This window comes from Podarcis bocagei (genome assembly GCF_964188305.1).
Source record: "Podarcis bocagei genome assembly, chromosome: 16".
NCBI lineage: Eukaryota > Metazoa > Chordata > Lepidosauria > Squamata > Lacertidae > Podarcis > Podarcis bocagei.
The window spans coordinates 5,632,190-5,657,502 of record NC_138142.1 but is presented as its reverse complement, the minus strand read 5'-3'; the positions used below and the strand labels follow the sequence as shown (position 1 = coordinate 5,657,502).

The 25,313-nt window shown below is 46.0% G+C and overlaps 4 protein-coding genes across 8 annotated transcripts in view; 1 reads left to right on the top strand and 3 right to left on the bottom strand.

Moving 5' to 3' along the window:
• The window catches only part of SETD1B (SET domain containing 1B, histone lysine methyltransferase), a 69,537-nt gene extending 67,894 nt beyond the window's left edge, over positions 1–1,643 (bottom strand). The window contains exon 1 of the mRNA XM_081174635.1: positions 1,623–1,643. Within this exon, the coding sequence (XP_081030761.1) occupies positions 1,623–1,628 (6 nt within the window). The 5' untranslated portion in view covers positions 1,629–1,643. The remainder of the gene's footprint in view (positions 1–1,622) is intronic.
• Positions 1–13,244, top strand: part of RHOF (ras homolog family member F, filopodia associated) — a 31,814-nt gene extending 18,570 nt beyond the window's left edge. For 4 of the 5 annotated variants that reach the window (XM_081175015.1, XM_081175016.1, XM_081175019.1 and 1 more), the window contains 4 exons: positions 6,958–7,045; positions 10,268–10,377; positions 11,851–11,985; positions 12,279–13,244. In XM_081175015.1, coding sequence (XP_081031141.1) covers positions 6,958–7,045; positions 10,268–10,377; positions 11,851–11,985; positions 12,279–12,443 — 498 coding nt within the window. In that variant the 3' untranslated portion in view covers positions 12,444–13,244. Of the gene's footprint in view, positions 1–1,932; positions 2,216–6,957; positions 7,046–10,267; positions 10,378–11,850; positions 11,986–12,278 lie in introns of those variants that run through there. The other variant, XM_081175017.1, reaches the window with a different exon arrangement.
• The window catches only part of LOC308576029 (uncharacterized protein), a 166,927-nt gene that overhangs the window by 109,348 nt on the left and 32,266 nt on the right, over positions 1–25,313 (bottom strand). The window lies entirely within an intron of this gene.
• Positions 15,758–25,313, bottom strand: part of TMEM120B (transmembrane protein 120B) — a 36,159-nt gene continuing 26,603 nt past the window's right edge. Inside the window, exons 6-12 of the mRNA XM_081175087.1 lie at positions 23,588–23,677; positions 22,261–22,326; positions 21,311–21,372; positions 20,028–20,120; positions 19,297–19,361; positions 17,364–17,432; positions 15,758–16,215 (exon numbers count right to left, since the gene is read on the bottom strand). Coding sequence (XP_081031213.1) covers positions 16,108–16,215; positions 17,364–17,432; positions 19,297–19,361; positions 20,028–20,120; positions 21,311–21,372; positions 22,261–22,326; positions 23,588–23,677 — 553 coding nt within the window. The 3' untranslated portion in view covers positions 15,758–16,107. The remainder of the gene's footprint in view (positions 16,216–17,363; positions 17,433–19,296; positions 19,362–20,027; positions 20,121–21,310; positions 21,373–22,260; positions 22,327–23,587; positions 23,678–25,313) is intronic.

Here is a 25,313-nt window from a genome sequence, read left to right as displayed (position 1 = left end):
GAAGTTTGAGTAACTACAGAATGGTTGGTGCTTTGTCAAAGTTATGTTACCTTCTGTTGCTGAAGAAATAAAAAATATATTGACACATTGGTATTTTAATGGTGTGAACAAAAAGTGGCTAATACACATGGAAAATGTAAATGTGCACAATTATTTTTACACTCTGTTGGGTGGTGCAGCTTCAAAAGAAGTGTGATTCCTATTACTCCCACCCCACCCGCCTATTATTTCAAGGGTACAAGTCTGGACAGCTTCCAAAGGTAGCTGTCAACCAATGTTTCTGAAATCTGCAATTTGTGTTTTCATAACTAGGGTCTATTTTTTCTGTAGCCATTACATAACATTTCAGTGTTAACAACTTCCCCTATTTATATTATTATCTTGAACAGTTAAGAGATTCAGAATATTTGGATTTGTGAGGAAGTCTTCCAAAGGGGTAAAGTTAATTTTACAGAGAAACACATATGGGGATACTAAGTCCTTTGTATATCACCTCCCCAACGATGAACCTGTTTTCAAAGCAGCACAAGCCTGGTGAGTGGTTCTCACAAAGAGAGTACCATCCTGTTTTAATCCCAGATCCACTCTCTTGCCACACTAAACAGTGAATTTACTTGAGTTCATACATTTATAGCCCACCTTTCTATGGAGCTCAAGGTGGCACACATGGGGTTTTCAAGTGGTTTCTCATGCAGATCAGATCAAGCAAGGTGGAGTCACCAGTTACCTTAGTTTAGATAAACATGTAACAGTCACAGATAGACCTCAATGAAATTTATCTTAATCCTTATTGAAAGCTAACTGTGCTAGTTTTCATCATTACATACTGTGGTCAAACAGTTCCACAAATTAAAATGATTCATAGATGGTACTTTACACCAAGTAAACTAGCAAAGATGTATAGTCAGTATCAGGTACGTGTTGGAAATGCAGTGGACTTGTAGAATAGCTAAGGGATTTGGGGAGATGATAACTTAATGAGATAAAAAAATATATTTAAGAGGACTCCCCCCCCCCAAAAAAAACCCCAGCTTTTCTCCTAGGGATAACTGGACCAGATGTACCAAAGACTCAAAGGAATTTATTTCTGTATACGACTACTGCAGTGAGAGTGCTATATGCCCCCAAATGGTGGGAGGGTGCAGTACCTATAAAAGAGGGGTGGCAGTTGAAATTTACTGAATATGCTGAATTAGTAAACTTAACTAGTAAAATTAAGATGAGACAGCCTTTAAGGATGATTGGGTAATGTTTGTAGGTTATTAAAAATATTAATGTAATGATGTAAACTCTAGTAGGTTTGGTGTAAGCTCAACAGTTACTGTTATTCTGAGAATAAATCGGAGGGGGGAAAGGTATAACTTAATTATAATATGCAGCAGCAATAGATAATTTTGAGGAAACCATGGAAGGGAAGTCGATTACTAAGGAAACGTATATTGGAAAATGTTTGACTACAGTAATTGTATTTTATTTTTGGAAAATTTAAAAAAAATTCCACAAGTTAGTTACTCTGAGCATGTTAAAAGTGCTGCCGCTAGCTAAAAACAAATTCCACACATTTAATGGGCTTCCAGGTATGTGGGCATACATTTTAAAGTGAAATGCCGCTTACCGCTCACGTCCATCTCTCCAAAGTCGCATTTACACTGTAAGCTCCTCGGGAGCGGAGACTTTTGCCTTGCTGGCGTTTTTTCCTGTGCGCATTTGGGGCCGCAATGTCACACCGCCAACAATAAAACTTTTTCCGTGTGTGTGTGTGTGTGTGTTTGGGGTTGCTGCTAATGTGTTTTTTAGCGGTTGAGGCAAGAGCTGCGCTGAGGGAGAGGCCGCCCCGCCGAGGGCGCCTGACCGCATCCTTCGCCTCTTCCTCTGTCTTCTGAGCCGGCAGGAAGGACGGCGGAGCCGGCTTCTGTCATTGCCGGGCTGAGGGAGCGAGCGAGGGACGGACGGAGGGGCTCCGCCGGGCTGCCTTTCCCTCAGAGAGGCGCCCCTTCCCTCCCGCGCTTCCAAGGGGTGCGGCGTGAGAAGCCGCCCCATGGCCGAAGGTAACGGCTCCGCGCCAGGCGGGGACTCGGGGGAAGGCGAGCGCCCGCCTGCGGAGGGTGGGAGGAAGAAGAAGAAGAAGAAAGAGCTGAAGGTGGTGGTGGTGGGCGACGGGGGCTGCGGGAAAACATCGCTGCTCCTGGTCTTCGCTGAAGGCGCCTTCCCTGAGGTGAGTAGGGGGCCTCCCTCAGCCAATCGCAGCCCGCTCGCCCTTCCCGCCTTTTCTCCCTCTCGGGTTCCAGAACTTTCCGCCAGAACCCCCCTCCGCCCCGCGAGAGAACCTTTTGGACCAGGCAGGTCTCGCCCACGGGGCCAATAGCAGGAAAAGTGAGAGGTGGAACCTTCCATTAGGGTCTGGCGAGGTGGGAGGGCTACCTTACCCAGCTGCCCAAAGGCCAGGATGGATGGGCTGCAAGTTCACCGTTGGGCAGGCGGGCGGGCAAGGGAGACAGGGCATGTATTAGAAAAAAGTTTTTTAAAAAAACCAAACCCAGCTTTTGTCATTTAGCAAAGTGAAAAAGCTGCCCCAGAAGTGGCTGACGAAGAGCAGAATGTATGACAAAATGTTCTAAGAAAAGGGAAGCATTAAATTCCACACACATCTCTTCTCCCCCCCACACTTCGCCAACCAAAAATTTCGAGTTTAATAAAAAAGTAAACACGTATATCCAATATTTATATTGCAATTAATTTATTTCACCCTGAAAGAGGGTTACCACAAAAAAGCACCACAAAAACTCTCACGCCACCAAAAGAGGGGATGGGGGGAGAGAATAAAAGAGATTGGGAGACTGATCAAAAGTTGAGAATAGCCACAATTCACCAGCCCAAACACCTGTGGAAAAAGAGAAAGTGGGTCCCTTTTCCCCCAAAAGGTGTGTAGCACTAAGATGTACCCCTCAACCTAAAATCTCACATCCTAGACACCTGCCCAAAGTCAGTCTTCTATGGAAATCATTCTTCAGGGTTAGCAACAAATACATACAGTGGTACCTCGGGTTACAGACGCTTCAGGTTACAGACTCCGCTAACCCAGAAATAGTACCTCAGGTTAAGAATTTTGCTTTAGGATGAGAACAGAAATTGTGCGACTGCGGCGCAGCGGGAGGCCCCATTAGCTTCGGGTTAAGAACAGTTTCAGGTTAAGAACGGACCTCCGGAACGAATTAAGTTCTTAACCCGAGGTACCACTGTAAACTCCCTCTTCACTAGACCCTACAATTCAGGTAGATTGGAACAAGTATAAAAGTAGATCCCTCATGCCCACAAGATTAGAGTTCTTTATGTCCTTTCCAGTGCCAGCCCACCATACTTGTCAGCTTGGCTTGCTTATGGCATCTGGTTAGACCCTGATGCTATTATAGATTGTGGCACAACGACACAGAGCTCCATAGCCTGCAAAGTGTTTTCTAGTCATCTCTTAAGTATTTCAGAGGTGTTTAGGACATCCTGATATATTCTAACGTAAGCAAGACTTCTTGAAGGCCTGGATCTCCATGGATCTGGTGAAGCCTGTTTTTTATTTTATTGTTTATTAAATTTGTATACAACCCATCATCCATAGATGGCAGGTCACGGCATATTTTCAGCTGTTGGCAGAGAAGTCTGCACAGCAGGAATGCGAGTGAGTACATCTTTACTCTTTTTCACTCACAAGCATCAGTGGCCGTTGTGGAGCTTCATGGGAAGGTCTCTTCTATTAAGGAAAAATTAAGTTGCACAATTCAACAGACTTCCATTGTGAACCATGTAGTTGTCATTGCACTCCACCTTGTTCATGGCTACAGATACATCAGCACCAACCGTTGTGGGTTTGTCAGCCACATTATACTCTTGAGATTGAGCCACTGGAAATAATGACCTTTCTTGTTCTGGTCCCCCAAATAAGGACGTGGTGGATTCTTTTTATACTTTTTTAGCTTGAGTCTGAAAGATGGCGGCCAGTGTTTTGTCATGGTCTACTGCATAAAGTGCCATGGATGTCATCCATTTACGACGACGACACCTTTTGCATCTCTGAGACGTGTCACCTTTCTTTGAACAATCACAACAGCACTTACAATTGCAAATGGCAAATACCGAAAAGAATCTCCCACGTGCTAGTAAAATGCTCTATTTTTAAAAAAACACTTCCTGCACTGAGTTTCTTTAGCTGGGCAATTCCTTCTAATATTACAAATATTTCCACATCCTGTGTATTCACTCTGAAAGAGTGGGCCTTTTACATGTGCAGCAACTGCTTCTAATGTTTCCTGGAGTAGATGTTACTTCCACCAGGTCACTTCCCCAAGTTGTATTTTCTCCCTGTCCTGGGTTTTGATCAACTGGTTGCCTCCCCATCTTTATGGCTTTGTGGCTGCGTTACCTACCTTCATCTTACACTCTGCTTCAATCTCTGAGGTGCTCTTAATCTTTTTTTGTAAACATATTTTTTATCTCATTTTATAACGTATATAAAACAGAATGTTCATAACATTCATTTTAAAAAACTAAAAGCCCCAAATGTAACCTTTCCATCACCCATATTTGTTGGCTTGGCTTTCGAAGGCTTGTTTCAGATGGGGAAATCCCTTAAACAGAGCAGTTAAATAGCTTGTGTTAGGGCAGTTAGTCCAGTATATCAGCCTTTGCCAACCTGTTGTTCTGCAGCTGCTTTGGACTACAAGTGCTATCCGCCCCATGAAAGAAAACTAGAGAGTACCAGGCTGGCAAAGGCTATTGCATAGGATGGCAGCCAGAACTGCAGCTTTCAGTATAAGTTGGGGGTTTTCCGCTAGAGTTGGTCACAAGAAGCTCTTCAACTCATATCTAAACCACATAGTGGCAGGATGTGCAGATGACGTCCTTCCTGTCATAGCTTTAGCTGTTAGCACATTTGAAGGTTAGAGTTGCGTACAGGCGTTACAGTAATTTTCAGATGTCACAAAACCCTTCCCAGCACTGCTTCCCCACCCTAAGGACATACTGTGCCAGTTTGCAAGCTACATAAATAATGGTTTTTGCAATAAATGTCACTATTGCACAATTTGGTGGGTTGAAGGAGGTTGTGATAGTAATAGAATAGTAATTTCAAGTTCAAAATTCACTCCATCAGCAAATACCCAGAAGGTCTTGCTATGTGTCTTTCACAAAATGCAATGAAGGCTGCAACCCAATAGAAAAACTTCTCAGGCCTATTGAACCCAATGAAATTTAGTCACAAGTAAATCTGCTTAGCAACCTTTTCCAACCCAATCCCCTCCAGATATTTTGGCAAATGTCAGTGTGTTAAAAAGACCCGATGGGAACAATAGGTGAATGAGGATAAAGATCCTGGAGGCCGTAAAGTGTGTGAAGGAGGTTATGCTGAATTCCCAGCTTATTTATTTATTATACGTATACCCCCACCTTTCCTTCTAAAGGAGCCCAGGGTAGCAAACAATAAGCGATAGGACAAAAACATTAAAAACAATTCCAGTGCAGAGGCAGACTGAGAAAGATCTCAACTTAAAAGTCTTATTGAAACAGGAAGTTCTTCAGTTGGTGCTGAGACAACTGAGACTGTGTGTGTCTGGTGTTCAAGGGGAGAGAATTTCAAAGGGCAGGTGCCACAACACTAAAGGCTCAATTCCTGCATTGTGTGGAACTGACCTCTTGATAAGACGGTATCTGCAGAACAGTGATCAATAAGGTATATAAAGGCTGAGATTAAAGAGGCAGAACCAGTGTACCATGCTATGGCCTGCAGCCAAGGCTTATGCCAAATAAAGGAAGAGGAACGCCATGCGGGATGCAAACTCGCTTAGCCCCTGTGCATGTGTGGCTCTATTTTAGTCCAGAGGAAGCAGCCACCTCCGTCTCCCCTTTGAGGGCGTGCTCCTCTGCCCAACTTCTTGTTCTCCCTGCAGGCCAACTGGAGAAAGCTACTGTTTATCTGGGCAGAAATCTGCTCCATTTCAGTGCCATGGACATGTGATTCCTAAACCTAAAAACCCAAGTTATATCCTCAAGAGTGATGCTGAGGATCTGTTGAGAAAAAACAGACACATGCAGCACATTGGCTCCCAGTACGTTTCCGAGCACAATTCAAAGTGCTGGTGTTGACCTTTAAAGCCCTAAATGGCCTCAGCCCAGTATACCTGAAGGAGCGTCTCCACCCCCATCGTTCTGCCCGGACGCTGAGGTCCAGCGCCGAGGGCCTTCTGGCGGTTCCCTCATTGCAAGAAGCAAAACTACAGGGAACCAGGCAGAGGGCCTTCTCGGTAGTGGCGCCCGCCCTGTGGAACGCCCTCCCATCAGATGTCAAAGTGATAAATAACTACCTGACATTCAGAAGACATCTTAAGGCAAACTTCAGGGAAGTTTTTAATATATGATATTTTAGTGTATTTTTGGTTTCTATGGAAGCCGCCCAGAGTGGCTGGGGAAACCCAGCCAGATGGGCGGGGTACAAATAATAAATTATTATATTATTATTATTATTTTCAGAAACTCAGTTACTATGGTTTAAAAATCTGGATGAGATTTTTTTCCCCTCACAGGTCCATATAAGTTTACCACAAACAGTTGGGCCTGGTGAGTATTTAAGGTCCTCAACCCTAATCTGTGGGTTGCCATCTGACTGGATTTTATTCTGATCCTGATCTGATTTTAAGATGTACAGTATTTTAATTGATTGCCTGATTTTATACATTTGATGTTAACTGCTCTGAGCCCGGTTTTGGCCAGGGAGGGCGGGGTATAAATAAAAATGTATTATTATTATTATTATTATTATTATTATTATTATTATTATTATTATTATTAACTTTTGCAAAAAAAGAAGGAAAATATGGACTTTAAAATACATTGCTCATTAAGCTAAGCAGGGACAGGTTTGTGTGGAACATCACAATATTTACCAACAGCACTGTGCTTCCCTTTCATTGACAGCAATACGCTCCTTCAGTATTTGAGAAATACACCACCAGCATCACTCTGGGCAAAAAAGAAGTGATCCTACACTTATACGACACTGCAGGTAATCTCCCCCCCCCCCCCAAAGCATGTATCAGCACAACATCAATTATTTCCTGCTGTGGCTGAAAAGAGATCAAGAGAGGGCTGGTGGGAGATGATGAATGGCTGGGGAAACCAACAGGGTTCTCACAGTCACGGCGGCACCACTGAGGATTTCCTTGGTGCAAAGCCTCTGGTGCAAAGCCCACGTTCCAGTGGTCATCCTATGTCAAAATCATGAAGCTCCACACCTTAATGATTGTGTGGTGCTGGCATGCACTGGATCTGCAATTTTTACTGTGCAGTGTACAAACTTGAATGTTATGGGTTCTGGCAAGACCCTGTGTAATATAATGCAAGTCCATGAGCTCTGTTTTAATTCTTCTGGATCCAGCTTTTACCCAGACCCCACAGAAAGCGAGAATGAATGAGTGGTGCATGTGTGTGCTAATAATCTAGGACTGTCACAAACAACTCTGTGCACCAAGATCTCTGGCCTATGTGTCAAGCTTTATCTCTCCTCATCATCATCTTTGCACCTCTTGCTGCTGTGAGGCCAATGACCTAAAGTGGTGGAGTGGGAGTTGCTGCTGCACACACAGAGTTGGCTTCTACTCAACTTATACCCTGATCTACTGGGCCGATTACCTGGGTGGGGCTTGGTGCAGCCTGGGAGGCCTATGCATAGCCTCTAAAGACAAGCAGACAGCCATACAGACCCCATCAAGGTAAAACCCCATGAGCTCTCAGCCTCTCACTGCTAACATTGGCATTTTGTACAGCTCTGTTCTGAGTGTTCAAAGAGTTTTGCTTTTTCTCAGTAAACCTTTCAACAGCCCTGCCAAGTATTTTCATACTTGCAAATGAGAGAGCTGAGGCAGAGAAGCAGTGGCTTCCCAAAGGCCACCTAATGAGCTCCACAAAAGGAACTACTGCTGCAGACTGCATGCATGGAAAGGCGGACAGAAGCATTTTTAGTAACACCTAACAAATGACACCCTTAGGGCAGCTTTCGCAGTGTTTGCCAATAGCTGGAAGGAGGATGTTCCTGACCAATCTCCTTTCTCCTGAAATGTGAGCCTTCTCCCACTTGGTGTCCACTGGCTGTGGCGGATTGGGCTTGTAGACCAAAACACCTGGAGGACACCAGGTTGGGAAAGGCTATGCTATGCTATTTACCTCCTACTATAACAGAGTTGTGCAATTTTCACAGATTACACGTTTATATCGTCTGAACTTTGCTTTCCTGCTGACTAAGCTAATACAGCATGGCATGGCAGACATAACTTGGGGCTTAATCAAGGTGGAAATAAAAGCTCTGTGCTATGTGCATATCTGAAAATCAAGGAAGGCAAAGTATTAGTCACAGGAGTGGGGGACAGCAAGCAATAAAGTGCTTTGCTTTGCTTGATTTATGTTGCTGGAATTCCCCATACCCACCTCAATTATTATGCAAAAGTCTGGAATGGGGAGGACAAGAAAAGAGGAGAGGCAGGAGGGACCTATTTATGCTTTCTGTAGAATTGCCTTGTCTCTTGGTTGACTGCAGGGCAATTTGTGGGTCTTGTGGAGACAGCTACTCACCTGCTCACCTTTGGAGGGTGAGAACTACCTTCAGGCAACCAGGCAAAGGGAACTTCAGAAAAGCTGGTTCTAAGCTTTGTGGCCTTTCAGGGGATGCTGTACTCCAGCTTCCACCATTTCTTATCACTGGGGGTGATGGGACTTGTAGTCTCATCTCATCTGCAAGCTGAAGCTTCCCCATCCCTCATCTTAAATCCCCAAAGGACTAACACAAGTGTACATGGGCACCGATGCAATTTTGCCTGTATTTTGTGCATACTGTTGTTCCGCGGAAAGACTCAGCAGTGGACGCACCCCCGGCCTGTGGAATTGCAACTTTCAGAGCTTCACAGGAACACAAAGGAAATAACATACCTGGTGAATGTTTTTTCGCTCCCCTCCTTTAACTGCTTTGACTATGATTTCAGTGTCTGGAAATCTTAGGATAGCCTCAACTGATCCAACACAACACACACAGCTTCAGTTTCTACAGTAATTTGCCACTGTCAGTGGTTGGCCAACAGAAGTTGTCTTCTGTGTTTGACATCACAGTGATATCACATGTTAAATCATTTAGGGCCGCTGAGGAATAATTACATGAGGCAGTTACCTCCTAGTTTCCCCTACAATCTAGGGCATGGGTCAGCAACCTTTTCCAGCCGTGGGCCACTCCACTGTCCCTCAGACCTTGTGGGGGGCCGGACTATATTTTTGGAGGAAAATGAATGAATTCCTATGCCCCACAAATAACCCAGAGATGCATTTTAAATAAAAGGACACATTCTACTCATGTAAAAAACATGCTGATTCCCAGACCGTCCGTGGGCCGGATTGAGAAGGCAATTGGGCCACATCTGGCCCCTGGGCCTTAGGTTGCCTACGCCTGATCTAGGGACTCTTTGGGTAGCATTTTTAGGTTACCATAAGGGGGAGCTTAGGAAAGAATACAATTTATTTGTATTTTGACTCCATTCAAGAAAGAAGAGTTTCCTTTTACTCATTCAATTTTTGTATAGGCTACATCCACCTTAGTCATTGTTACCCCTAGGGAACCCAGGGAACTGTAGTTTTCTGAAGATTACATTGTCTTACAGCTCTGTAACACTCCACCCATTCCCTACAAACAATATTCCCAGGTTATACTTGAGTCAGTTAATCTGGTTTAGGAACACAAGAGAAGCCCTGCCGGGTCAGGCCTATGGCCCATCTAGTCCATCATCCTGTCCCCACAGTGGCCAACCTGATGCCTCTGGGAAGCCCGCAAGTGGGGCGCGAGAACAACAGGGCTCTCCAGCCACCTCCAGTACTAGAGCTAGTATGCAGCCACTGTGACTAGCAGATACTGATTGCCTTACCTGCCATGCATTTGCATCACCTTAAGTTTGCAAAGCCCCAATTGCTCATTTTCAGGTTTATCTATTTTATTTAAACAGTTTGTTATACAGCTTAACTGCAATAGTCTCTAAATAGTTTGGAAAGGTACAATACAATTCAAAAACAAAAATAATGCCTGCAGGAAGAAAATAAAATAAAAATAGGTGGTGCCAGTTCAGTAGGCGAAGATCAGTGGCAAAAGCCACAGGGAGGATTAATTATAGATGCTGCTTCCTGCTTTATGGTATTTCTTACTATCCCTTAGAGAAGGTTAAAAAAAGAGCTATTTACTTCCCCTCTCTTTCAGGGCAGGAGGATTATGATCGCCTACGACCACTTTCATACCAGAGTACCAATGTGGTTTTAATATGCTATGATGTCATGAACCCTACTAGCTTTGATAATGTATTAATTAAGGTAAGAGACCTTTGTTGTAGATGGTTCTGCAGTTAGTTATTTGGCTACTTGGTTTTTTTTAAAAAAAAATTATTAAAGATTTCTTAGTTTACAAAAGTATGTGCAATGTCTCTTTTTCCAGTTGTGGTTTCTATAGATCAATTTCATTTGTTGAGAGACATTAGTGTTACATTAGGAAGACAAGGGGGAGGGGACAATGGTGAGTGGGGTGGGGTCGGGTGGCAGTGCTTCTATTCTTATACTTAGTGTATGTGTGGGGTTTTGCGTCAGCGTCATTTGTGTGGGTTCTTTTACTATTTGCTTGTTATATTTCCTTGGTGGCGAGAGAGGTTGGGAGTGGCCTAGGGTGGCTGTAGTGAATTTGTTTGTATGTGAGATTGGGGTGGATTTAGAGCACCAACTTTATGAGAGAGCGCATTTCACTGTCAAACAGCTCTTACCATCAGAAGGTTCATGCTGATGTTCAGTCACAATCTCCTTTCTTGTAACTTGAAGCCATTGGTTTGGGCAGATGGGGCTCCTCAACCTGGGAAGGTAGCCCATCTAGACGCAAAACTCTGATCCTCTGCTGCCTTGTGGGACAGCTTCAGGAAAAGAAAAGGCTAAGGAGTAAACCATACACAAATCTGGAGTCCCTAAGGTGGTTGGATGACATCTTGTATGACTCTTTCCTGCAGCCAAGCTGGTGTCAAATATATTGCTCTACTTTCCTTTGGAACACATCAGTGAGGCCAGTGGCGTAGCGTGGGTTGTCAGCACCCGGGGCAAGGCAAGTAATTTGCGCCCCCTAACCTGCCGCTGCTGCCAGCTTCTTCTTGCTGCTGCCTGGTCTGGTCTGGTGTGGTTCTCTCCCGCGCTCAGCGCTGCGCTGGGCGGCCGCTGCACTGTCCCTCCCCCAAATAGTCCCTCGCTCTCTCTCCGCATGCCTGGCACCCACCCCCTCCATAGTGGGCGGCGACCCAGCGGCTCGGATCGGATTCGCACAGCCAGCACTGCAGTGAGAGAGAGTGAGTGAGCCAGGTAGGGGCAGAGAGCTGCGAGTGCAAGCTCGCCCCCCCAGATGTTGCGCCCGGTGCGGCCGGCACCTCCTGCACCCCCCACGCTACGCCACTGAGTGAGGCCAAGAGGGGGGTCTTGACATCTGGGCAACCCAGGACCTCCAGGCACCCTGCCCAGGCTTGCAACCTGGAGAGGTCACTTCAGGGCTGCTAGTGCAGTGGTTTGACTTCACCCCCAGACACACACTCCATTGTCTCTTGAGACGGATGAAGGCGAACAAAAAATCTGCTGTCTTATTTTACTATTATTTTGATGGCTTTTTTACCAGGTTGTATATTTGTTCCTTACAAATTCTCCTTGAACATCTGCCTTCTCTCTGTGTCTCATGGCTCAGCATCAGAAATGTTTCTATCTCTATTTACAGTTTTGTTTGTCACATCTAGCTGTTTAAACACTTTGATCTCTCTCTGCCAGTGGTCCCATGAGGTGAACCATTTCTGCCGTGGAATCCCCATAGTACTTGTGGGCTGCAAAACAGACCTTCGGATGGACAAAGAACATCTACGGAAACTCCGCTCAGCTCAGCAGGAGCCAATCACTTATACTCAGGTAAATACAGCTCTGTAAACTAGATTCCAAACCTGTTGGCTATATATGTGTGTGTGTGAGAGAGTGTGCTATCTCCTTGGTGTTTACAACAGTAGAAAATGTAACATTTGCAGCCGGCAAGCACCAAACAAAAACAGTTCTACAACTAGGCAAATATGCAACAAGCAGACACACAAGCTCCCTGTTTGTTATTAACATAAAAACTCAGTTAAAATAATGCATATTTCTTATTCTGGTTGCTTACCTTCGGCCTGACTCCTTCCTGAAATCCTTTTGTTACTATTACCTTTCAGGGTGAAGAAGCTTGTCGCCGGATGAACGCAGACATTTACCTTGAGTGCTCCGCCAAGTTTCGTGAAAATGTTGAGGATGTTTTTAGAGAAACAGCTAACATTGCACTGAATGCTATCAAAAAGGCAAAGCGTCAGACAAAATCGAGGCCATGTGCCATATTATGATGTTATCTGGTATTTTCAGACAACAGAACACAAAAGACTGTTTCTTCAGTATTTTAAACCCTTCCCCCCTCACCTTTTAAATTGACTGCTCCTGTCTCTTTACTTGGAAATTAATGAGAAAATCAACTTGTTTTCATGCTGTAAGTTCTCCTTCTTGTTACACCTTCTTTTCTGAAGGTTGAGCTTTTAGCTAACTGTGGAATGAGCTCTTCTGTATATAGATTCTGGAAGAAATTTCCAGGGTGTTTCAAATGTACTTGTTGAGGAGCAATTAAGGTAAGGTATGTAGGTCCAACTTCTTGCCATTTTTAAATACACAAGTTCTTGCTTGCTTAAAAAAAAAAGCAACCAAACAAAAACAAACTAGAAATAATGGGTTGTAGCCATAAAAGTTCTACTCTGCACAGACCTACTGAAACTAATGGATCAAGTTAGTCATGTGAATTAACTTCAATAGAGCTACTCTGAGCAGGACTAACATTGGCTACAACTCAGTCTCTGCTCTGATAAAACAGCTGTAACATTTGCAGAAGAAAACAATTCATTTTCTACCCTTTTTGTGGTGGCAACATTAAAGGCACTGTGGTTTTTTCAGCGGCCACAACCTTACCTTGTGGCATATTGGAAACCCTTCAGAAGAAGCTGTAGCAAGATTCCAGCTATCAAAGAACCTATGTGGCTAAGTAACAGATTACTCAGGTCCAATGAATGCACTAGGACAGGTATGGAGATCCCGTGGCTCACCCCATAGGATACTCTTGCAATCCACCTTCTGTAAACCATAAATACCGATTTTTGAAATTGCTTTTGTTTATTTCACTTTGTACTATCTACCTCAAAATTTGCCCTTCTAAATATACAGCGCTGCCTTAAGTTGAAAGCCAATTCAGATTCTTCACTCTCCCTTGGTTTCCTTCTTTTTCAAAAACTTTTAACTGGAATATGAAATGGGGTTTTATACAATGTACCAAACAAACAGTTGTATTAATCTGAAAGGCTGGTGGTGGTAGGGAGAAGAAATGAGTAAAGCTGTAGCAGGTGCGTTAGTTGATATCCTGGATAAGATTATTGTGCCAGAGGGCAAAAGTCAGCCTCAGTTTATACCATGTACAGGGAAGAGTTCGTTAAAAGATTTCAGTCAGCAGAATTCAGCTAATTATGTCTAGCAGGCATGAAAGAACAGGGAGTATTTGGGCTTCTTGCAATGGACAATGTTGCTTTTGGAGCAAAGAGTTATCAGAAGCTTCTCAGCAAAAGGCATAGGAAAATATTTTCCTGAACCAGCCTGTTGGTTGAAGGGGTTTCCAGGATTTTGTCTCTGATGCTGCTTTCACCTGTCATTTCCAGAATGCCAACCCCTAAGTGAAATACTTTTGTCACTGCATCCTATTTTGTTTTCATGGTACCCTCAAACACTCCTGTGGCCATGGCAGATCTCCCACTCCACGCGTGAACATCATTAATACAGAGCTCCTTGAAAACCAAAAGAATTGGAAGGGGCAGGAACATCGGAAGCTGCCTTCAACCAAGGCAGGCCCTGGAGCCATCTGAGCTCAGTACTGTTGACACTGACTGGCAGCAGCTCTCCAGGTTCCAGGCAAGGTTTTTCCCATCCCTATCTGGAGATACCAGGGGTTGACCTAGCAGAGTAGATGGGTCTATATGTGGAGCAGGTAAACTGACTGCTTGCCATGAGCTTCTGAAATTAGGCCAAGTTCCCTACATGTGCGGACCGATCAAGCCCCTAAATATTTACTATCAGACCGTTCTGTCAATATTCTCCCCTCTCCAACTACTATACACCAGACACAGGTGACGGGCTCCTTAAGCCACCCACCTGGAAAAAGAGCAGCTCTTTGGTAGAGTTGATTCCCTTGGGATGTGGAGGGGGCACCGTCTTGTGGGCCTCCAGCAGTTGTGGACTCCAGCTCCCCTAAGCCCCAGCCAGCATGATCAGTGGTCAGGTCTGATGGAAGCAGTAATAGGCAGAGAGGGTCATAGTTTTGCCACTCCTGCCTTCGAACAGCCACTCAGATAATGGCAGCCATGAAACAGCCATATGGGGGAGAGTAGATTGGGTGCAAGGGCCTCTGTAAACCCACGGGGAGAGTTAAGAAACCTGCTCAGTGCCTCTGCTTATGTGGAACTGAACCAAGCCAATATTGCTGGCTCACAGTTCAAAAGATGTCTCCCATTAAAAACTGGCTGTCAACAACAACAGCAACACTGAAAAAAAGAATCCTGAGAAAATGTCCTGCAGGAGGAAGCCTTCAGCTCTGCTACTGACCTGCTTCCTCCCCCCACCTCCATCTACCTGCCTATTATTTAACCAGTGGCTTCTCATCCTGTCCACCGAGGGTACACTTTGCCCCTACCAACCTATCCACAAGCCCCTAAATGCACGCCAGCAGCTCCTTTGGTCTTTCCCCCTTGCGACTTGCTTTCTTAACCAGGCGACCTTCCAAGTTTTCTGTTCTCAATGGTTTGGCACTTTTGCAAAATGACCAAGGAGCCACGCTGTCAGTGTTCACCTCGCAACCCTTTCACAACACCCAGAGCCAGCGTTAAAATGCATTTTAAACTTAGGATGTATACAGAGCCAGCCCTTGCTGCTCAATGATAAGACGGCGCCCCCTTCCCCATCCCACATATAGAAGCCGAACGGACTCCAGCATTGGCCACCTGAGGCAGCTGCCTCACTCTGCCTCATGGCAGAGCCAGCACTGCATGTATATAGTTTGATGACGTATCACAAACTGAGACAGGGGAAAGAATTGAGGCAGCTCCTCTTTATTTGCCACCTTTTCTTCTTCCTCCCCCTTTCTCAACAGATCTGAATGCTGAAACATTCATTCAACCTTCATATCAACAACGCTAATGAAAAATTAGGGTATCATCCACTGGATTTCAATCAAGTTTTCTTCCTGTGTCTAGTCTAGCTGGAATAGGTTACCGTGAAGAGTACCCCCCCAAAAAAACACACACACTGCCCCCAAACAGATGTGCCCACTGAAAACATTGGTTGCAAGTGAAGAACAGGTGGGGGGTCTAGCAACAGATTGGCTCCCCCTGCCCTCCAGCCTTCACCAACCTGATGCCCTCTAGCTGTTGTTGGACTACAACTCCCATCAACCACAGCCAGACTGACCAAAGGTCAGGGATAGTGGGAAGTGTGGTCCAAAACATTGTGGGGGGGGGGTAACCAGGCTGCCTTATCAGCTTCCAAGATGGGCTCTGAAAAAAAGCAGTACTCAGCCCTTGGCCCCATGAGAGACAACCTTCATGATCCAATACCAGGAACTTTAAAGAGAGTATTTAATCAAAGTTTGCTTTATTCCCGAATAGTTCATCTCTTTTTTGTTCTCTCCTGAGAATCCATCTTCTTCCTAGAATGGATCAACCTCATGGCTATATCCCAGCAAAGGCCAGAGGGGCTTTGGATTAAATTAAATATAAATAGTCCGGTTACCAGCTGGAGAGCGCAAGCACTCGCAAGTCTGATGAGGAAGACTTCACAGTATAACGCAGGTGGAATTCCCTCCATGGTTCCCTTATTGCAGGGCCACTGGTGAAGCAGGAGGACTGTCTGGAACATGAGTCTAATCACAGCAGAGGAAAAAATGAAACCAGACCTCTAGCATCCAGCATGCACGACCTTCTGTCTTCACAATTTCTTCATTTTGTTCTTCTGAAATTTAGCGTGCACAACTTTCAGGGTGGTGAGGAAGTTTCCAAGGAAGAGCACCAGAAATGTGAGTGCAAGCACAAAAACCTAGATGGGACCAGGAGAAAAATTTAAAAAATCAAACTCAAACCTATGCACTTGGCAGACGTTATGTGAGGACATTCTTGCAGACCACTGGAAAACCTTTAAGGCTGTCTCAATAAGGATACAGTGAAATAGGCCAGGGATAGCCAACCTGGTGCCTTCCAGAGGTTATGGACTAAAACTCCCATCATCCCTGACCACTGGGCCATGCTGGCTGGGTATGATGGGAGTTGTAGTCCAAAATACCCGGAGGGCACCAGGTTGGCTACCCCTTAAATAGGTTAACCCTATTAAGAATTAGCTGCCAGCTAAAGCAGCTAAGTGTATTGAGAACCAGCCATTACTAGAATGGCACATACAGCTTCCTTTCTCTACTGTAAGATCACTTGTATGAGTACATAAGAACTTAAGAAGAACCTGCTAGATCAGGCCAACTGCCCATCTAGTCCAGTATCCTGTTCTCTCAGTGGTCAGCCAGATTCCTGTGGGAATCTCTCACATGCAAGACACCAGAGTACCCCCCCCGCCACTGTGGCTTCCAGCAGCTAGTATTCAGAATAGGCACTTCCTGCCTCCACCTGCGAAGGCAGAACAGAGCCATGGTGGCTGCTGGCTTTGCACCTTTCACAGTAACACAAGATAAGGTAAAGGTAAAGGGAACCCTGACCATTAGGTCCAGTTGTGGCCGACTCTGGGGTTGCAGTGCTCATCTCGCTTTATTGGCCAAAGGAGCTGGTGTACAGCTTCCGGGTCATGTGGCCAGCATGACTAAGCCGCTTCTGGCGAACCAGAGCAGCACACAGAAACGCCGTTTACCTTCCCGCCGGAGCGGTACCTATTTACCTACTTGTACTTAGACAAGCTTTTGAACTGCTAGGTTTGCAGGAGCAGGGATGGAGCAACGGGAGCTCACCCCGTCGCGGGGATTCGAACCGCCGACCTTCTGATCGGCAAGTCCTAGGCTCTGTGGTTTAACCCACAGCGCCACCCGCATCTAAAACAAGATATCCATGGGTAATAAAATGTGGATAGCTACTTTCTCATCTTCTCCATCTGCTACATTTTCCCAGCTGATATAAGGGGATTCAATCAATGCCCCCCTCCCCGTTTGCCGAGATTTTGATTGGTACTTGAGGGGAAAAACCACTTACTTGCCATTCTTTACATTTCTTATGTCTTGACAGTTCAAAAAGTGTGATAGCATTGTAGAGCTGCCAAAACTTAAGGAAAGGGAGGGAAAGAAGAAAGGAAGACTTGAGAAAGAATCTGCTAACCTTGCAGAAAGCTAAGCAGTTATTCTTAGTGAAGAGCCAGAAGCACTAATTTTAGACCTCGTAGATGCCTAAATTGGCATCTGCGAGCACTAGAGGACACCGAAGCAAACAAAGGGCCTGAGGATCATGTTCATGTTAGTTTCCTCTTACACTGGTCAGAATGAAGACCCACGGAGAGCTCTGAGGCAGAGCAACAGCTTTGCTTAGACAAGGTTCTGGACTCGGTCTGCGGCAGCTCCACTTAGAAGAGCCTTCGCCAAACGGGGCCCTCCAGAGGTTTCTGGCTGGGGCTGGTGGGAGGTGGCTGAAGTGCAAAATGTCTGGAGGTTGGCAAAGGCTGAGGAAGAAGGATCAGCTGATGGGAAAGGCTTTTTGTGCACAAGACTTGGTGTGACTGTCAATCAGAGTAGACGGATGTCTGACTGGATAGGCCCAGTGCAAGGGGGAGGTACTTGCAGTGGAGGACAGTCAAAGACCACTTCGCGTGGGGTTCTGTTCCCGGGCCCCATACGTGTTGGCAGAGTGCATATAAGCGCACCTCGCCACCCCTGTTACGTCCTTTTAGTGACATGTTTTTGGGTCGCTGCCTGTACTTATGTTGGATGTTATTTTTATTTTATAAAATTGATATACTGCTTGATTCTAAAAAACTTAACCGATTACAAAAATAATGGGGGGGAAATGAAATTATCAATAAAAACTATTTTAAACATTAGAAACTAAATAAAATCAATGATGAGCTAAAAGCCAGCTAAAAACACCTCTCAGCACACCATATATCTGGGTAGGCTTACCTAAATGAAAAGTGTACATAAGGTTGATTTGAATATGTTATTATTGAATATTTAATATTATTGAATATTTAATATTATTGAATAATGAATATTATTGAATGTTGTATACCCAATGTATCAGCCACCTGGGGGGTTTCACTGTTTGTGTTTTGGTGGTTGGTAAAAAAAAAAATAAAACATTTTTTTTTCAAAAAACCTAAATGAAAATGAGTGCAGTGAAAGTGCTTGCCTGGTGTACTGTAAATACCGTATTTTTCGCCCCATAGGACGCACCGGCCCATAGGACACACCTAGTTTTTTGGGGGGGAAATAAAGGAAAAAATTTTTATTTCCCCCCCAGGTGCGCTGTGCTAAGCCCGAAGCTTGGGGCGTGCGGAGCTCAGCGCGCCACAAGCTTCTGGGTGCCGGCAAGGTCTCTGCTAGCCGTGGGAGAGCCGCACGGCTCTCCCAGGGCTAGCGGACCGCTGCGCTAATCCCGAAGTTTGGGGCGTGCGGAGCTCAGCGTGCCCCAAGCTTCTGGGTGCAGGCAAGCTCTCCGCTAGCCCTGGGAGAGCTGGGTCTCCCACGGCTAGCGGATAGCTTCCTGAAGCCTGGAGAGCGAGAGGGGTCGGTGTGCACCGATCCCCCTCGCTCTCCAGGCTTCAGCGAAAGCCTGCATTCCCCCCATAGGACGCACACACATTTCCCCTTCATTTTTGGAGGGGGAAAAGTGCATCTTATAGGGCGAAAAATACGGTAAGCAGGGAGTTCCAAACTGTGGCTGTTGCTACACTAAATATCTATTTTTTAAAAAACAAATGCAGAACAGGTATTGCATAAGCAGTTGTAGCGGAGCCATTTCAGCAGATCGAAGTGGTCAAGTGGGCATCTGGGGAATGCAGCTTCATAGAATGAATGAAGCTGAACAGACAACCTTGCCTACAAGTGTTACAATGAACAGCAAACTACCACTCTCTTTGGTTTCTCCTTATCTTCTGGCAATGCACGGGTGAACAAAGCTCTGGTGTCCAACTTACATGCCCAAAGAACAAGAAGGGGAGCAGAAAGGTCAGCCCTCGCCACATCCAAGACTGAAATCCCTCTGGGAAGAAGGAAAAAGCGCAGTCAAGTTATACACCAATGTCTCTCGCATAAAGCACCTACAAATATTGGTGTTTAAATAAGCTGTCACCATCCTGATATTCTCCCGGTGTTTGGACTACAACATGGCTGTGATGCTGCCGGAGGCCGAGCTGTAGTCCAAGCCATCGGGGGTGGGGGGGTGAAGGCCAATTTTAATATAAAGTTTCTTAAGTACTTTGAAGAGGTAGCCTGACCTAAGGAAGCTGAAATTGCTGCTTCCGTTGATGAAAACGAAAGGCTAGCATGACTCTGGAACTGCAAGCACATAGTGCAGATTTTTCAGAAGACAGATTATATGAGGGGGACTCTTGTATCTCCCTCTTAGATCTTTTCAGCAGACAGAGACATAAATCCACTTTGAAAACATTATTTCCAAGTTTAAAGCCTTTTTGCTTATTTCCTCAATGAAAGTGAATCCAAAATCACTATCAAGGCATAAAGGACAACATTGGGTTCATTCTCATGTCAAGCCATTCAAAAAGGCGTCCTCTGTGTTCCATCAGCAATTGCAGTTAATTTCTCCGGGGCTGGCAGGTGGGGGAACAGGCTAACAGGTGCCAGCAGGTGCTAGCAACACACTGCACCTTCAAATAAACTGATGTGACGAACAAGAGACACGACTCACCCACTGTGAGATCTAAGTGGTTTCTTTCCCCTAATGCACGGAGTCTGTAAAGGCAGCCACTTTGATAGTAGTATTGTAGAAATTGGACGCAACCTGGAAGAAATAAAAGGAATCGCTTTGCTTGGCAGGGTTGCAGGTACCTGTAAAGTGTGGCATGCTCAGGAACAGAGAGAGCTGCCTTACACCATCTCACATCCTTGTTCCATCCAGCTCCATACTGTCTTCTTTGACTGGCAGCAGCTCCCCACGGTTTCGGACAGGGGTCTCTCCCAGATCTAGCTGGAGATGCCAGGAACTGAACCGGGGACTGTCTGTATGCAGAGCAGATGCTCTACCCGTGAGCTATGGCCCGTCCCCTTTTAAATGCTCTCCTCCTGCACGTTCCAAATTTGCCACTCTACAATTTGTACACCCCCTAAGAAAACCACATTGCTCCAGCCATCCTTTGTTCAGCACCAATAAAGCACAGCCCCCTTCCTCCTCTAGGCAGGGCAGGGAGAACCCAGGAGGAGGGAGGGAGGAGCACCTTCTTTACTTTGCATTTAATCTGAGCTTGTCCTAAAGCAGGAGCCTGCACACTTTTTTGGCAGGGGCTGGTCCACTGTCCCTCAGACCTTGGGGGGAGGCCACCCCCTCAACTCTCCCCTCCCTTCTCCACAGCACCGGACAAGCCCTGGTGGCTGCTTACCTGTGTCTTGCAAGCGGCAGGGGCTGGCGGTGGCAGAGGGATGATGAGCGGCACACGAAAGGGCTCCAGAGAGGGGCTGCTTAAAATGGCAACCGCTCAAGCGCTGCTGCTGCTGGCACCAACAAAGCCCAGCCCCCTTCCTCCTCTAGGCAGGGCAGGGAGAAGCCAGGAGGAGGGAGGGAGGAGGTGCCGCCGCCGCCGTGTGAGGGAGAGGAAAAGAACGGACACGCTGGCGATCCACACAGCGATTCCTGGACCGTCCATGGGCCGGATCCAGAAGGCAATTGGGCCTGATCTGGCCCATGGGCCTTAGTTTGCCCATGTCCTGAAGGCTGTATCCGAGCCATCCACTGGCTTACAATGCCAATAAAATCCCTAAAATGTAACTTCTCTTTCCTGGGACACTGTCAGTGCTTACTGGTGGGAACTTGCCTAAGGCGGCCAGTTTGTGACCCTTCCCGGTTTCAGTAAAATGCGCACTGCTCTCCCCGCACTGAAATCTGCTGCACAGCTTGCAGCATTCAAAGCATTACTCTAGATAGGGTGCAGACAAGAAAACACTGTGTTTTAATACAGATACTGAAAGCATACTTACTCTGAAAAATTGAAAATGCTAAAAACTGATTGCGGAACATTTGGTACATGAGACCATCTGGCCTGTGTGAGTAGGGAGAGGGAGGAAGACAAAAGAAAACAGAAGTGATGTTTTCAACACACACACAGAGAGTGCCCTTCTGTACCCCAATATAGAAAATTAAACAAACACATCCAAGCCAGCCTAATGCAGGGTGGAATTTCCTTCATTCATTTCCACAAAGGCAGAAGGTATCCTATAGCACAGTCAACCCTGGACTTGACTGAAGCAGGCTGCAGGTGTCAGAGGTCGCCTGCATCCCATGTCTTGGGGGGGGGGGGAGGGACAGAATACATGGAAAGTTAGCAGAAGAGGGCTAACCCACCCCAGCATCCTGGCTCATTAACTTACTCATTACAGAGTTACTTCAAATGGGAGGATCAGACATGATCCCTCCCAGCAACCTCTGAAGTGCAGTGGTCCACGAAAGGCTGGACAGCATGACATTCGGAAGTCTAAATGCACGTTTTTAATACAGTGGTGCCTCGCAAGACGAAAAGAATCCGTTCCTGTGATTCTCTTCGTCTAGCGCTTTTTTCGTCTTGCGAACTAAGCCCATTGATGGATTAGCGGATTAGCGCTATTAGCGGCTTTTAGCGGCTTATCGGATCAGCTGATAAGTGGCTTAGCGGCTTAGAAAAAGCGGGAGGGGAAGGGAAAAAAACCTGCAGGAACTCGCAAGACATTTTCGTCTTGCGAAGCAAGCCCATAGGAGATTCGTTTTGCGAAGCACCTCCAAAACGGAAAACTCTTTCGTCTAGCGAGTTTTCTGTCTTGCGAGGCATTCGTCTTGCGGGGCACCACTGTACAGGGACTCATTTATCCTACAACCCTATTATATATTGTGCATTCAAACTATAGCACTCTGCTGATTTCAAACATTTAAGCTATGGAGAAATGGAGAAACTTACCATGTTAACATCACACCAGATAGAAACGTAGAAACGTAATGATGAGATACCCACCAGCCCTTAATCCTGGGAAGAAAAAGAACACCTTTAATGTGTGCACTTTCACACATTAAACCGAGGCAAACGCAGAAGGGAGTGGCTGCCAGATCACAGCTTCCCTGTATGGGACACAGGCTAGCAAACAAACATGTAGCATATGAACCTATAAGCCCCCTTGAGGTGTCCTAGCTTAGCATCAACTTCACTCACAATAAGGAAACGTGGGAATGAGAGCTAGCGCCACACCTCCGTCTCCATTCTGACCGCCTTCCAGGAACTGGAGACTCTCCTGCAGCCATGGAAGTTCCCTGCAGAGTGTGGAACCCGGGAAAAGCAAGGTTCTAAATCATGCAGGAAGGCCCTATGGGCACAGAAGTCTCCCTGTGTCAGACATTCGCCCTCCAACTTGCGGAGGAAAATGGAAACAGAAGCCAGAGGGTTTTGCACAGCCCAGCCAGGGTGCTTGATCTCAGTCCCCTCCCCTTGCATGTTAAGTTTTAGCACAGCTGGAACGCCTGAAGAGGGCCAAAGTCGGGGGCAATGCAAGACATTTTGTGGACACCTAAATCTAATGCATAACGTATACAAAATATCTGTTCCCTGACATTTTCCATGCTGTTTGGTATGGTTTTATTAATTATACAGTTTGTAACACAGTTTGGAGTCTATATGCAGTTAACTCGTCCTCTCTGTTCTTACCTTTTTCTGATGTACTTTATCTCGGAAAATAAACATAGGAAGTTTGTAACTAGTGGGCATAATTAAGAGCGCACAAATGTAATTAAGCTATCGATTCAGACTGTCTATCCTACCATTTTGTACTGATAAACAGGGCTCCATTAACTGCTTGGCTGAGGGCAGCGGCAACCGTGCACCCCTCATCAAAGCCGTTTCACAGAGGCCCTCCCCCGACACATGTGTGCCGGTGGCAAGTGGGGGCTCCATAAAACTGCTTGGCTGAGGCGAGGGCAGTGGTGTACTCCTAAAACGGGCAGATTAAAGAAGCAGAGGGAGGAACAAGCTGTATCAGTGCCTGTTTCTCCCTCTGCCGGTATGAGTGGCAGACAGAGATGGTGGTTTCACCCAGCAGTATATCGCTGGCGAAGCTGCTGCCGTTCCTGAGCACCTCTGCCTCCAGCAATGGCTGAAGCTTGTTTCTCCTTTGGCGCGCTGGGCGCTTGTAGCAGAGGGACTCAGGAGGCAGCAGTTTCACCTGCGATATACCCCTGAGTGAAGCTGTCATCGCGGTCTGCCTAAGGCAATTTATGGATATATCCCCTCAACCTACCTTGAGCCATTGCTGATGAGGATGCTCTCCCTTATTGTCAGTGTGCAGTAATACCAAACTAAGAGGAAGTTGAACACTTCATCCGTCACCCTGAAAGAATATTAAAAAATGGTAAGAGTTTCCAACTTCATTGATCAAGTACACACACTTCAAAACTCATTAACTAAGGCGAAAGTAAAGAGTAATCTTAGGTAACTAATACTGAGGTTCTGATCTTGTAAATAATCAGCTGCTTTATAAGCTGATGTGGAGGGATGCGGGTGGTGCTGTGGTCTAAACCACAGAGCCTAGGGCTTGCCGATCAGAAGGTCAGTGGTTCGAATCCCCGCAACGGGGTGAGCTCCAGTTGCTCGGTCCCTGCTCCTGCCAACCTAGCAGTTCAAAAGCACGTCCAAGTACAAGTAGATAAATATGTACTGCTCCGGCGGGAAGGTAAACGGCATTTCCGTGCGCTGCTCTGGTTCGCCAGAAGCGGCTTAGTCATGCTGGCCACAGGACCCAGAAGCTGTACGCCGGCTCCCTCAGCCAGTAAAGCGAGATGAGCACCACAACCCCAGAGTCGGCCACGACTGGACTTAACAGTCGAGGTACCTTTACCTTTACCTTTAAGCTTATGTGGAAAGATACCAACAAAGGTGCACACATACTCTCGTCAACTCCAATTCTCATACTTGGAAAACCTCAGTCTACTAGAAGCCCAGACTAAGGCATTGTGGTTAATTTGAAAAGCTTTATATAGCAACTGTTTTTGTCATGGCCTGTGCACTATGTATTTAAAGCAGTATCATACCACTTTAAGCAGTTATGGTTTCCGTCCAAGAATCCTGGGAACCGTAGTTTGATAAGGGTGCTGAGTGTTGTTATGAGACCCCTGTTCTCCTCACAGAGCTACGATTCCCAGTTCCCCGGGAAGAGAGCTGGTCTGTTAAACCACTCTAAGAAGCTCTGCAAGGGGAATGGGGTCTCCTAACAACTCTCAGCAACCTAAACAAACTAATTCCCAGGATTCCCAGACAAAGCCATGCCTGTTTAAAGTGTAGGGTGCTGCTTTGAATTTACAGAGCAGAAAGGGCCCAATTTCACAAATGAAGGGAATCCCTACTGTAAACAATACCCAAGCAAAGAGATGTCACAGTGCTGTTTTCCAATATGGCTGAACCAAATCTGCTCTCTAAAATTGTCCCGCAGTCGCTGTGTTAAGGGTCTTCCCAGGAGTGTGAGGCCCACTTTTGGCACACACCCCTCACCAAGGTTTGAAGGAAGAGGGCAAAGCAGAGCCACGTAGTTTAAGGGACTCCACTTAGGAACTCGCTGACACAAAGCTCCCACGCAGGCAGACAAGTTTGCAAATGCAGCGCTAATTCCATCCGAGGGAAAGGCCTTTGGGCCAGAGGAGATGCACATGATCCAATTTGCAGAGGCGCCTCAGGACTAATTCAGCGAAAGGATTCCATTAGATCTCGATAAATCCAATCAACTGGAAAAGCCATACTGGTGGCGGTGAGCCTTGAAGTCAGCGGAAAGCATCACAACAATGGCCAAGTTTGCACGACGAGATAGGCAACAACAAACTTTTGACAACCTCACTGTGGGGCAATCAATTTCAAATTGCTTTCTGGGAATATGGGGACCCTCAACATTTTGCCAGGATTTCTGGTAGAACGGGTGGCAAAGCAGCCTTGCAGGAAAAGGCATTTTGACACCACCAATCTTGTAGTTAAAGGAA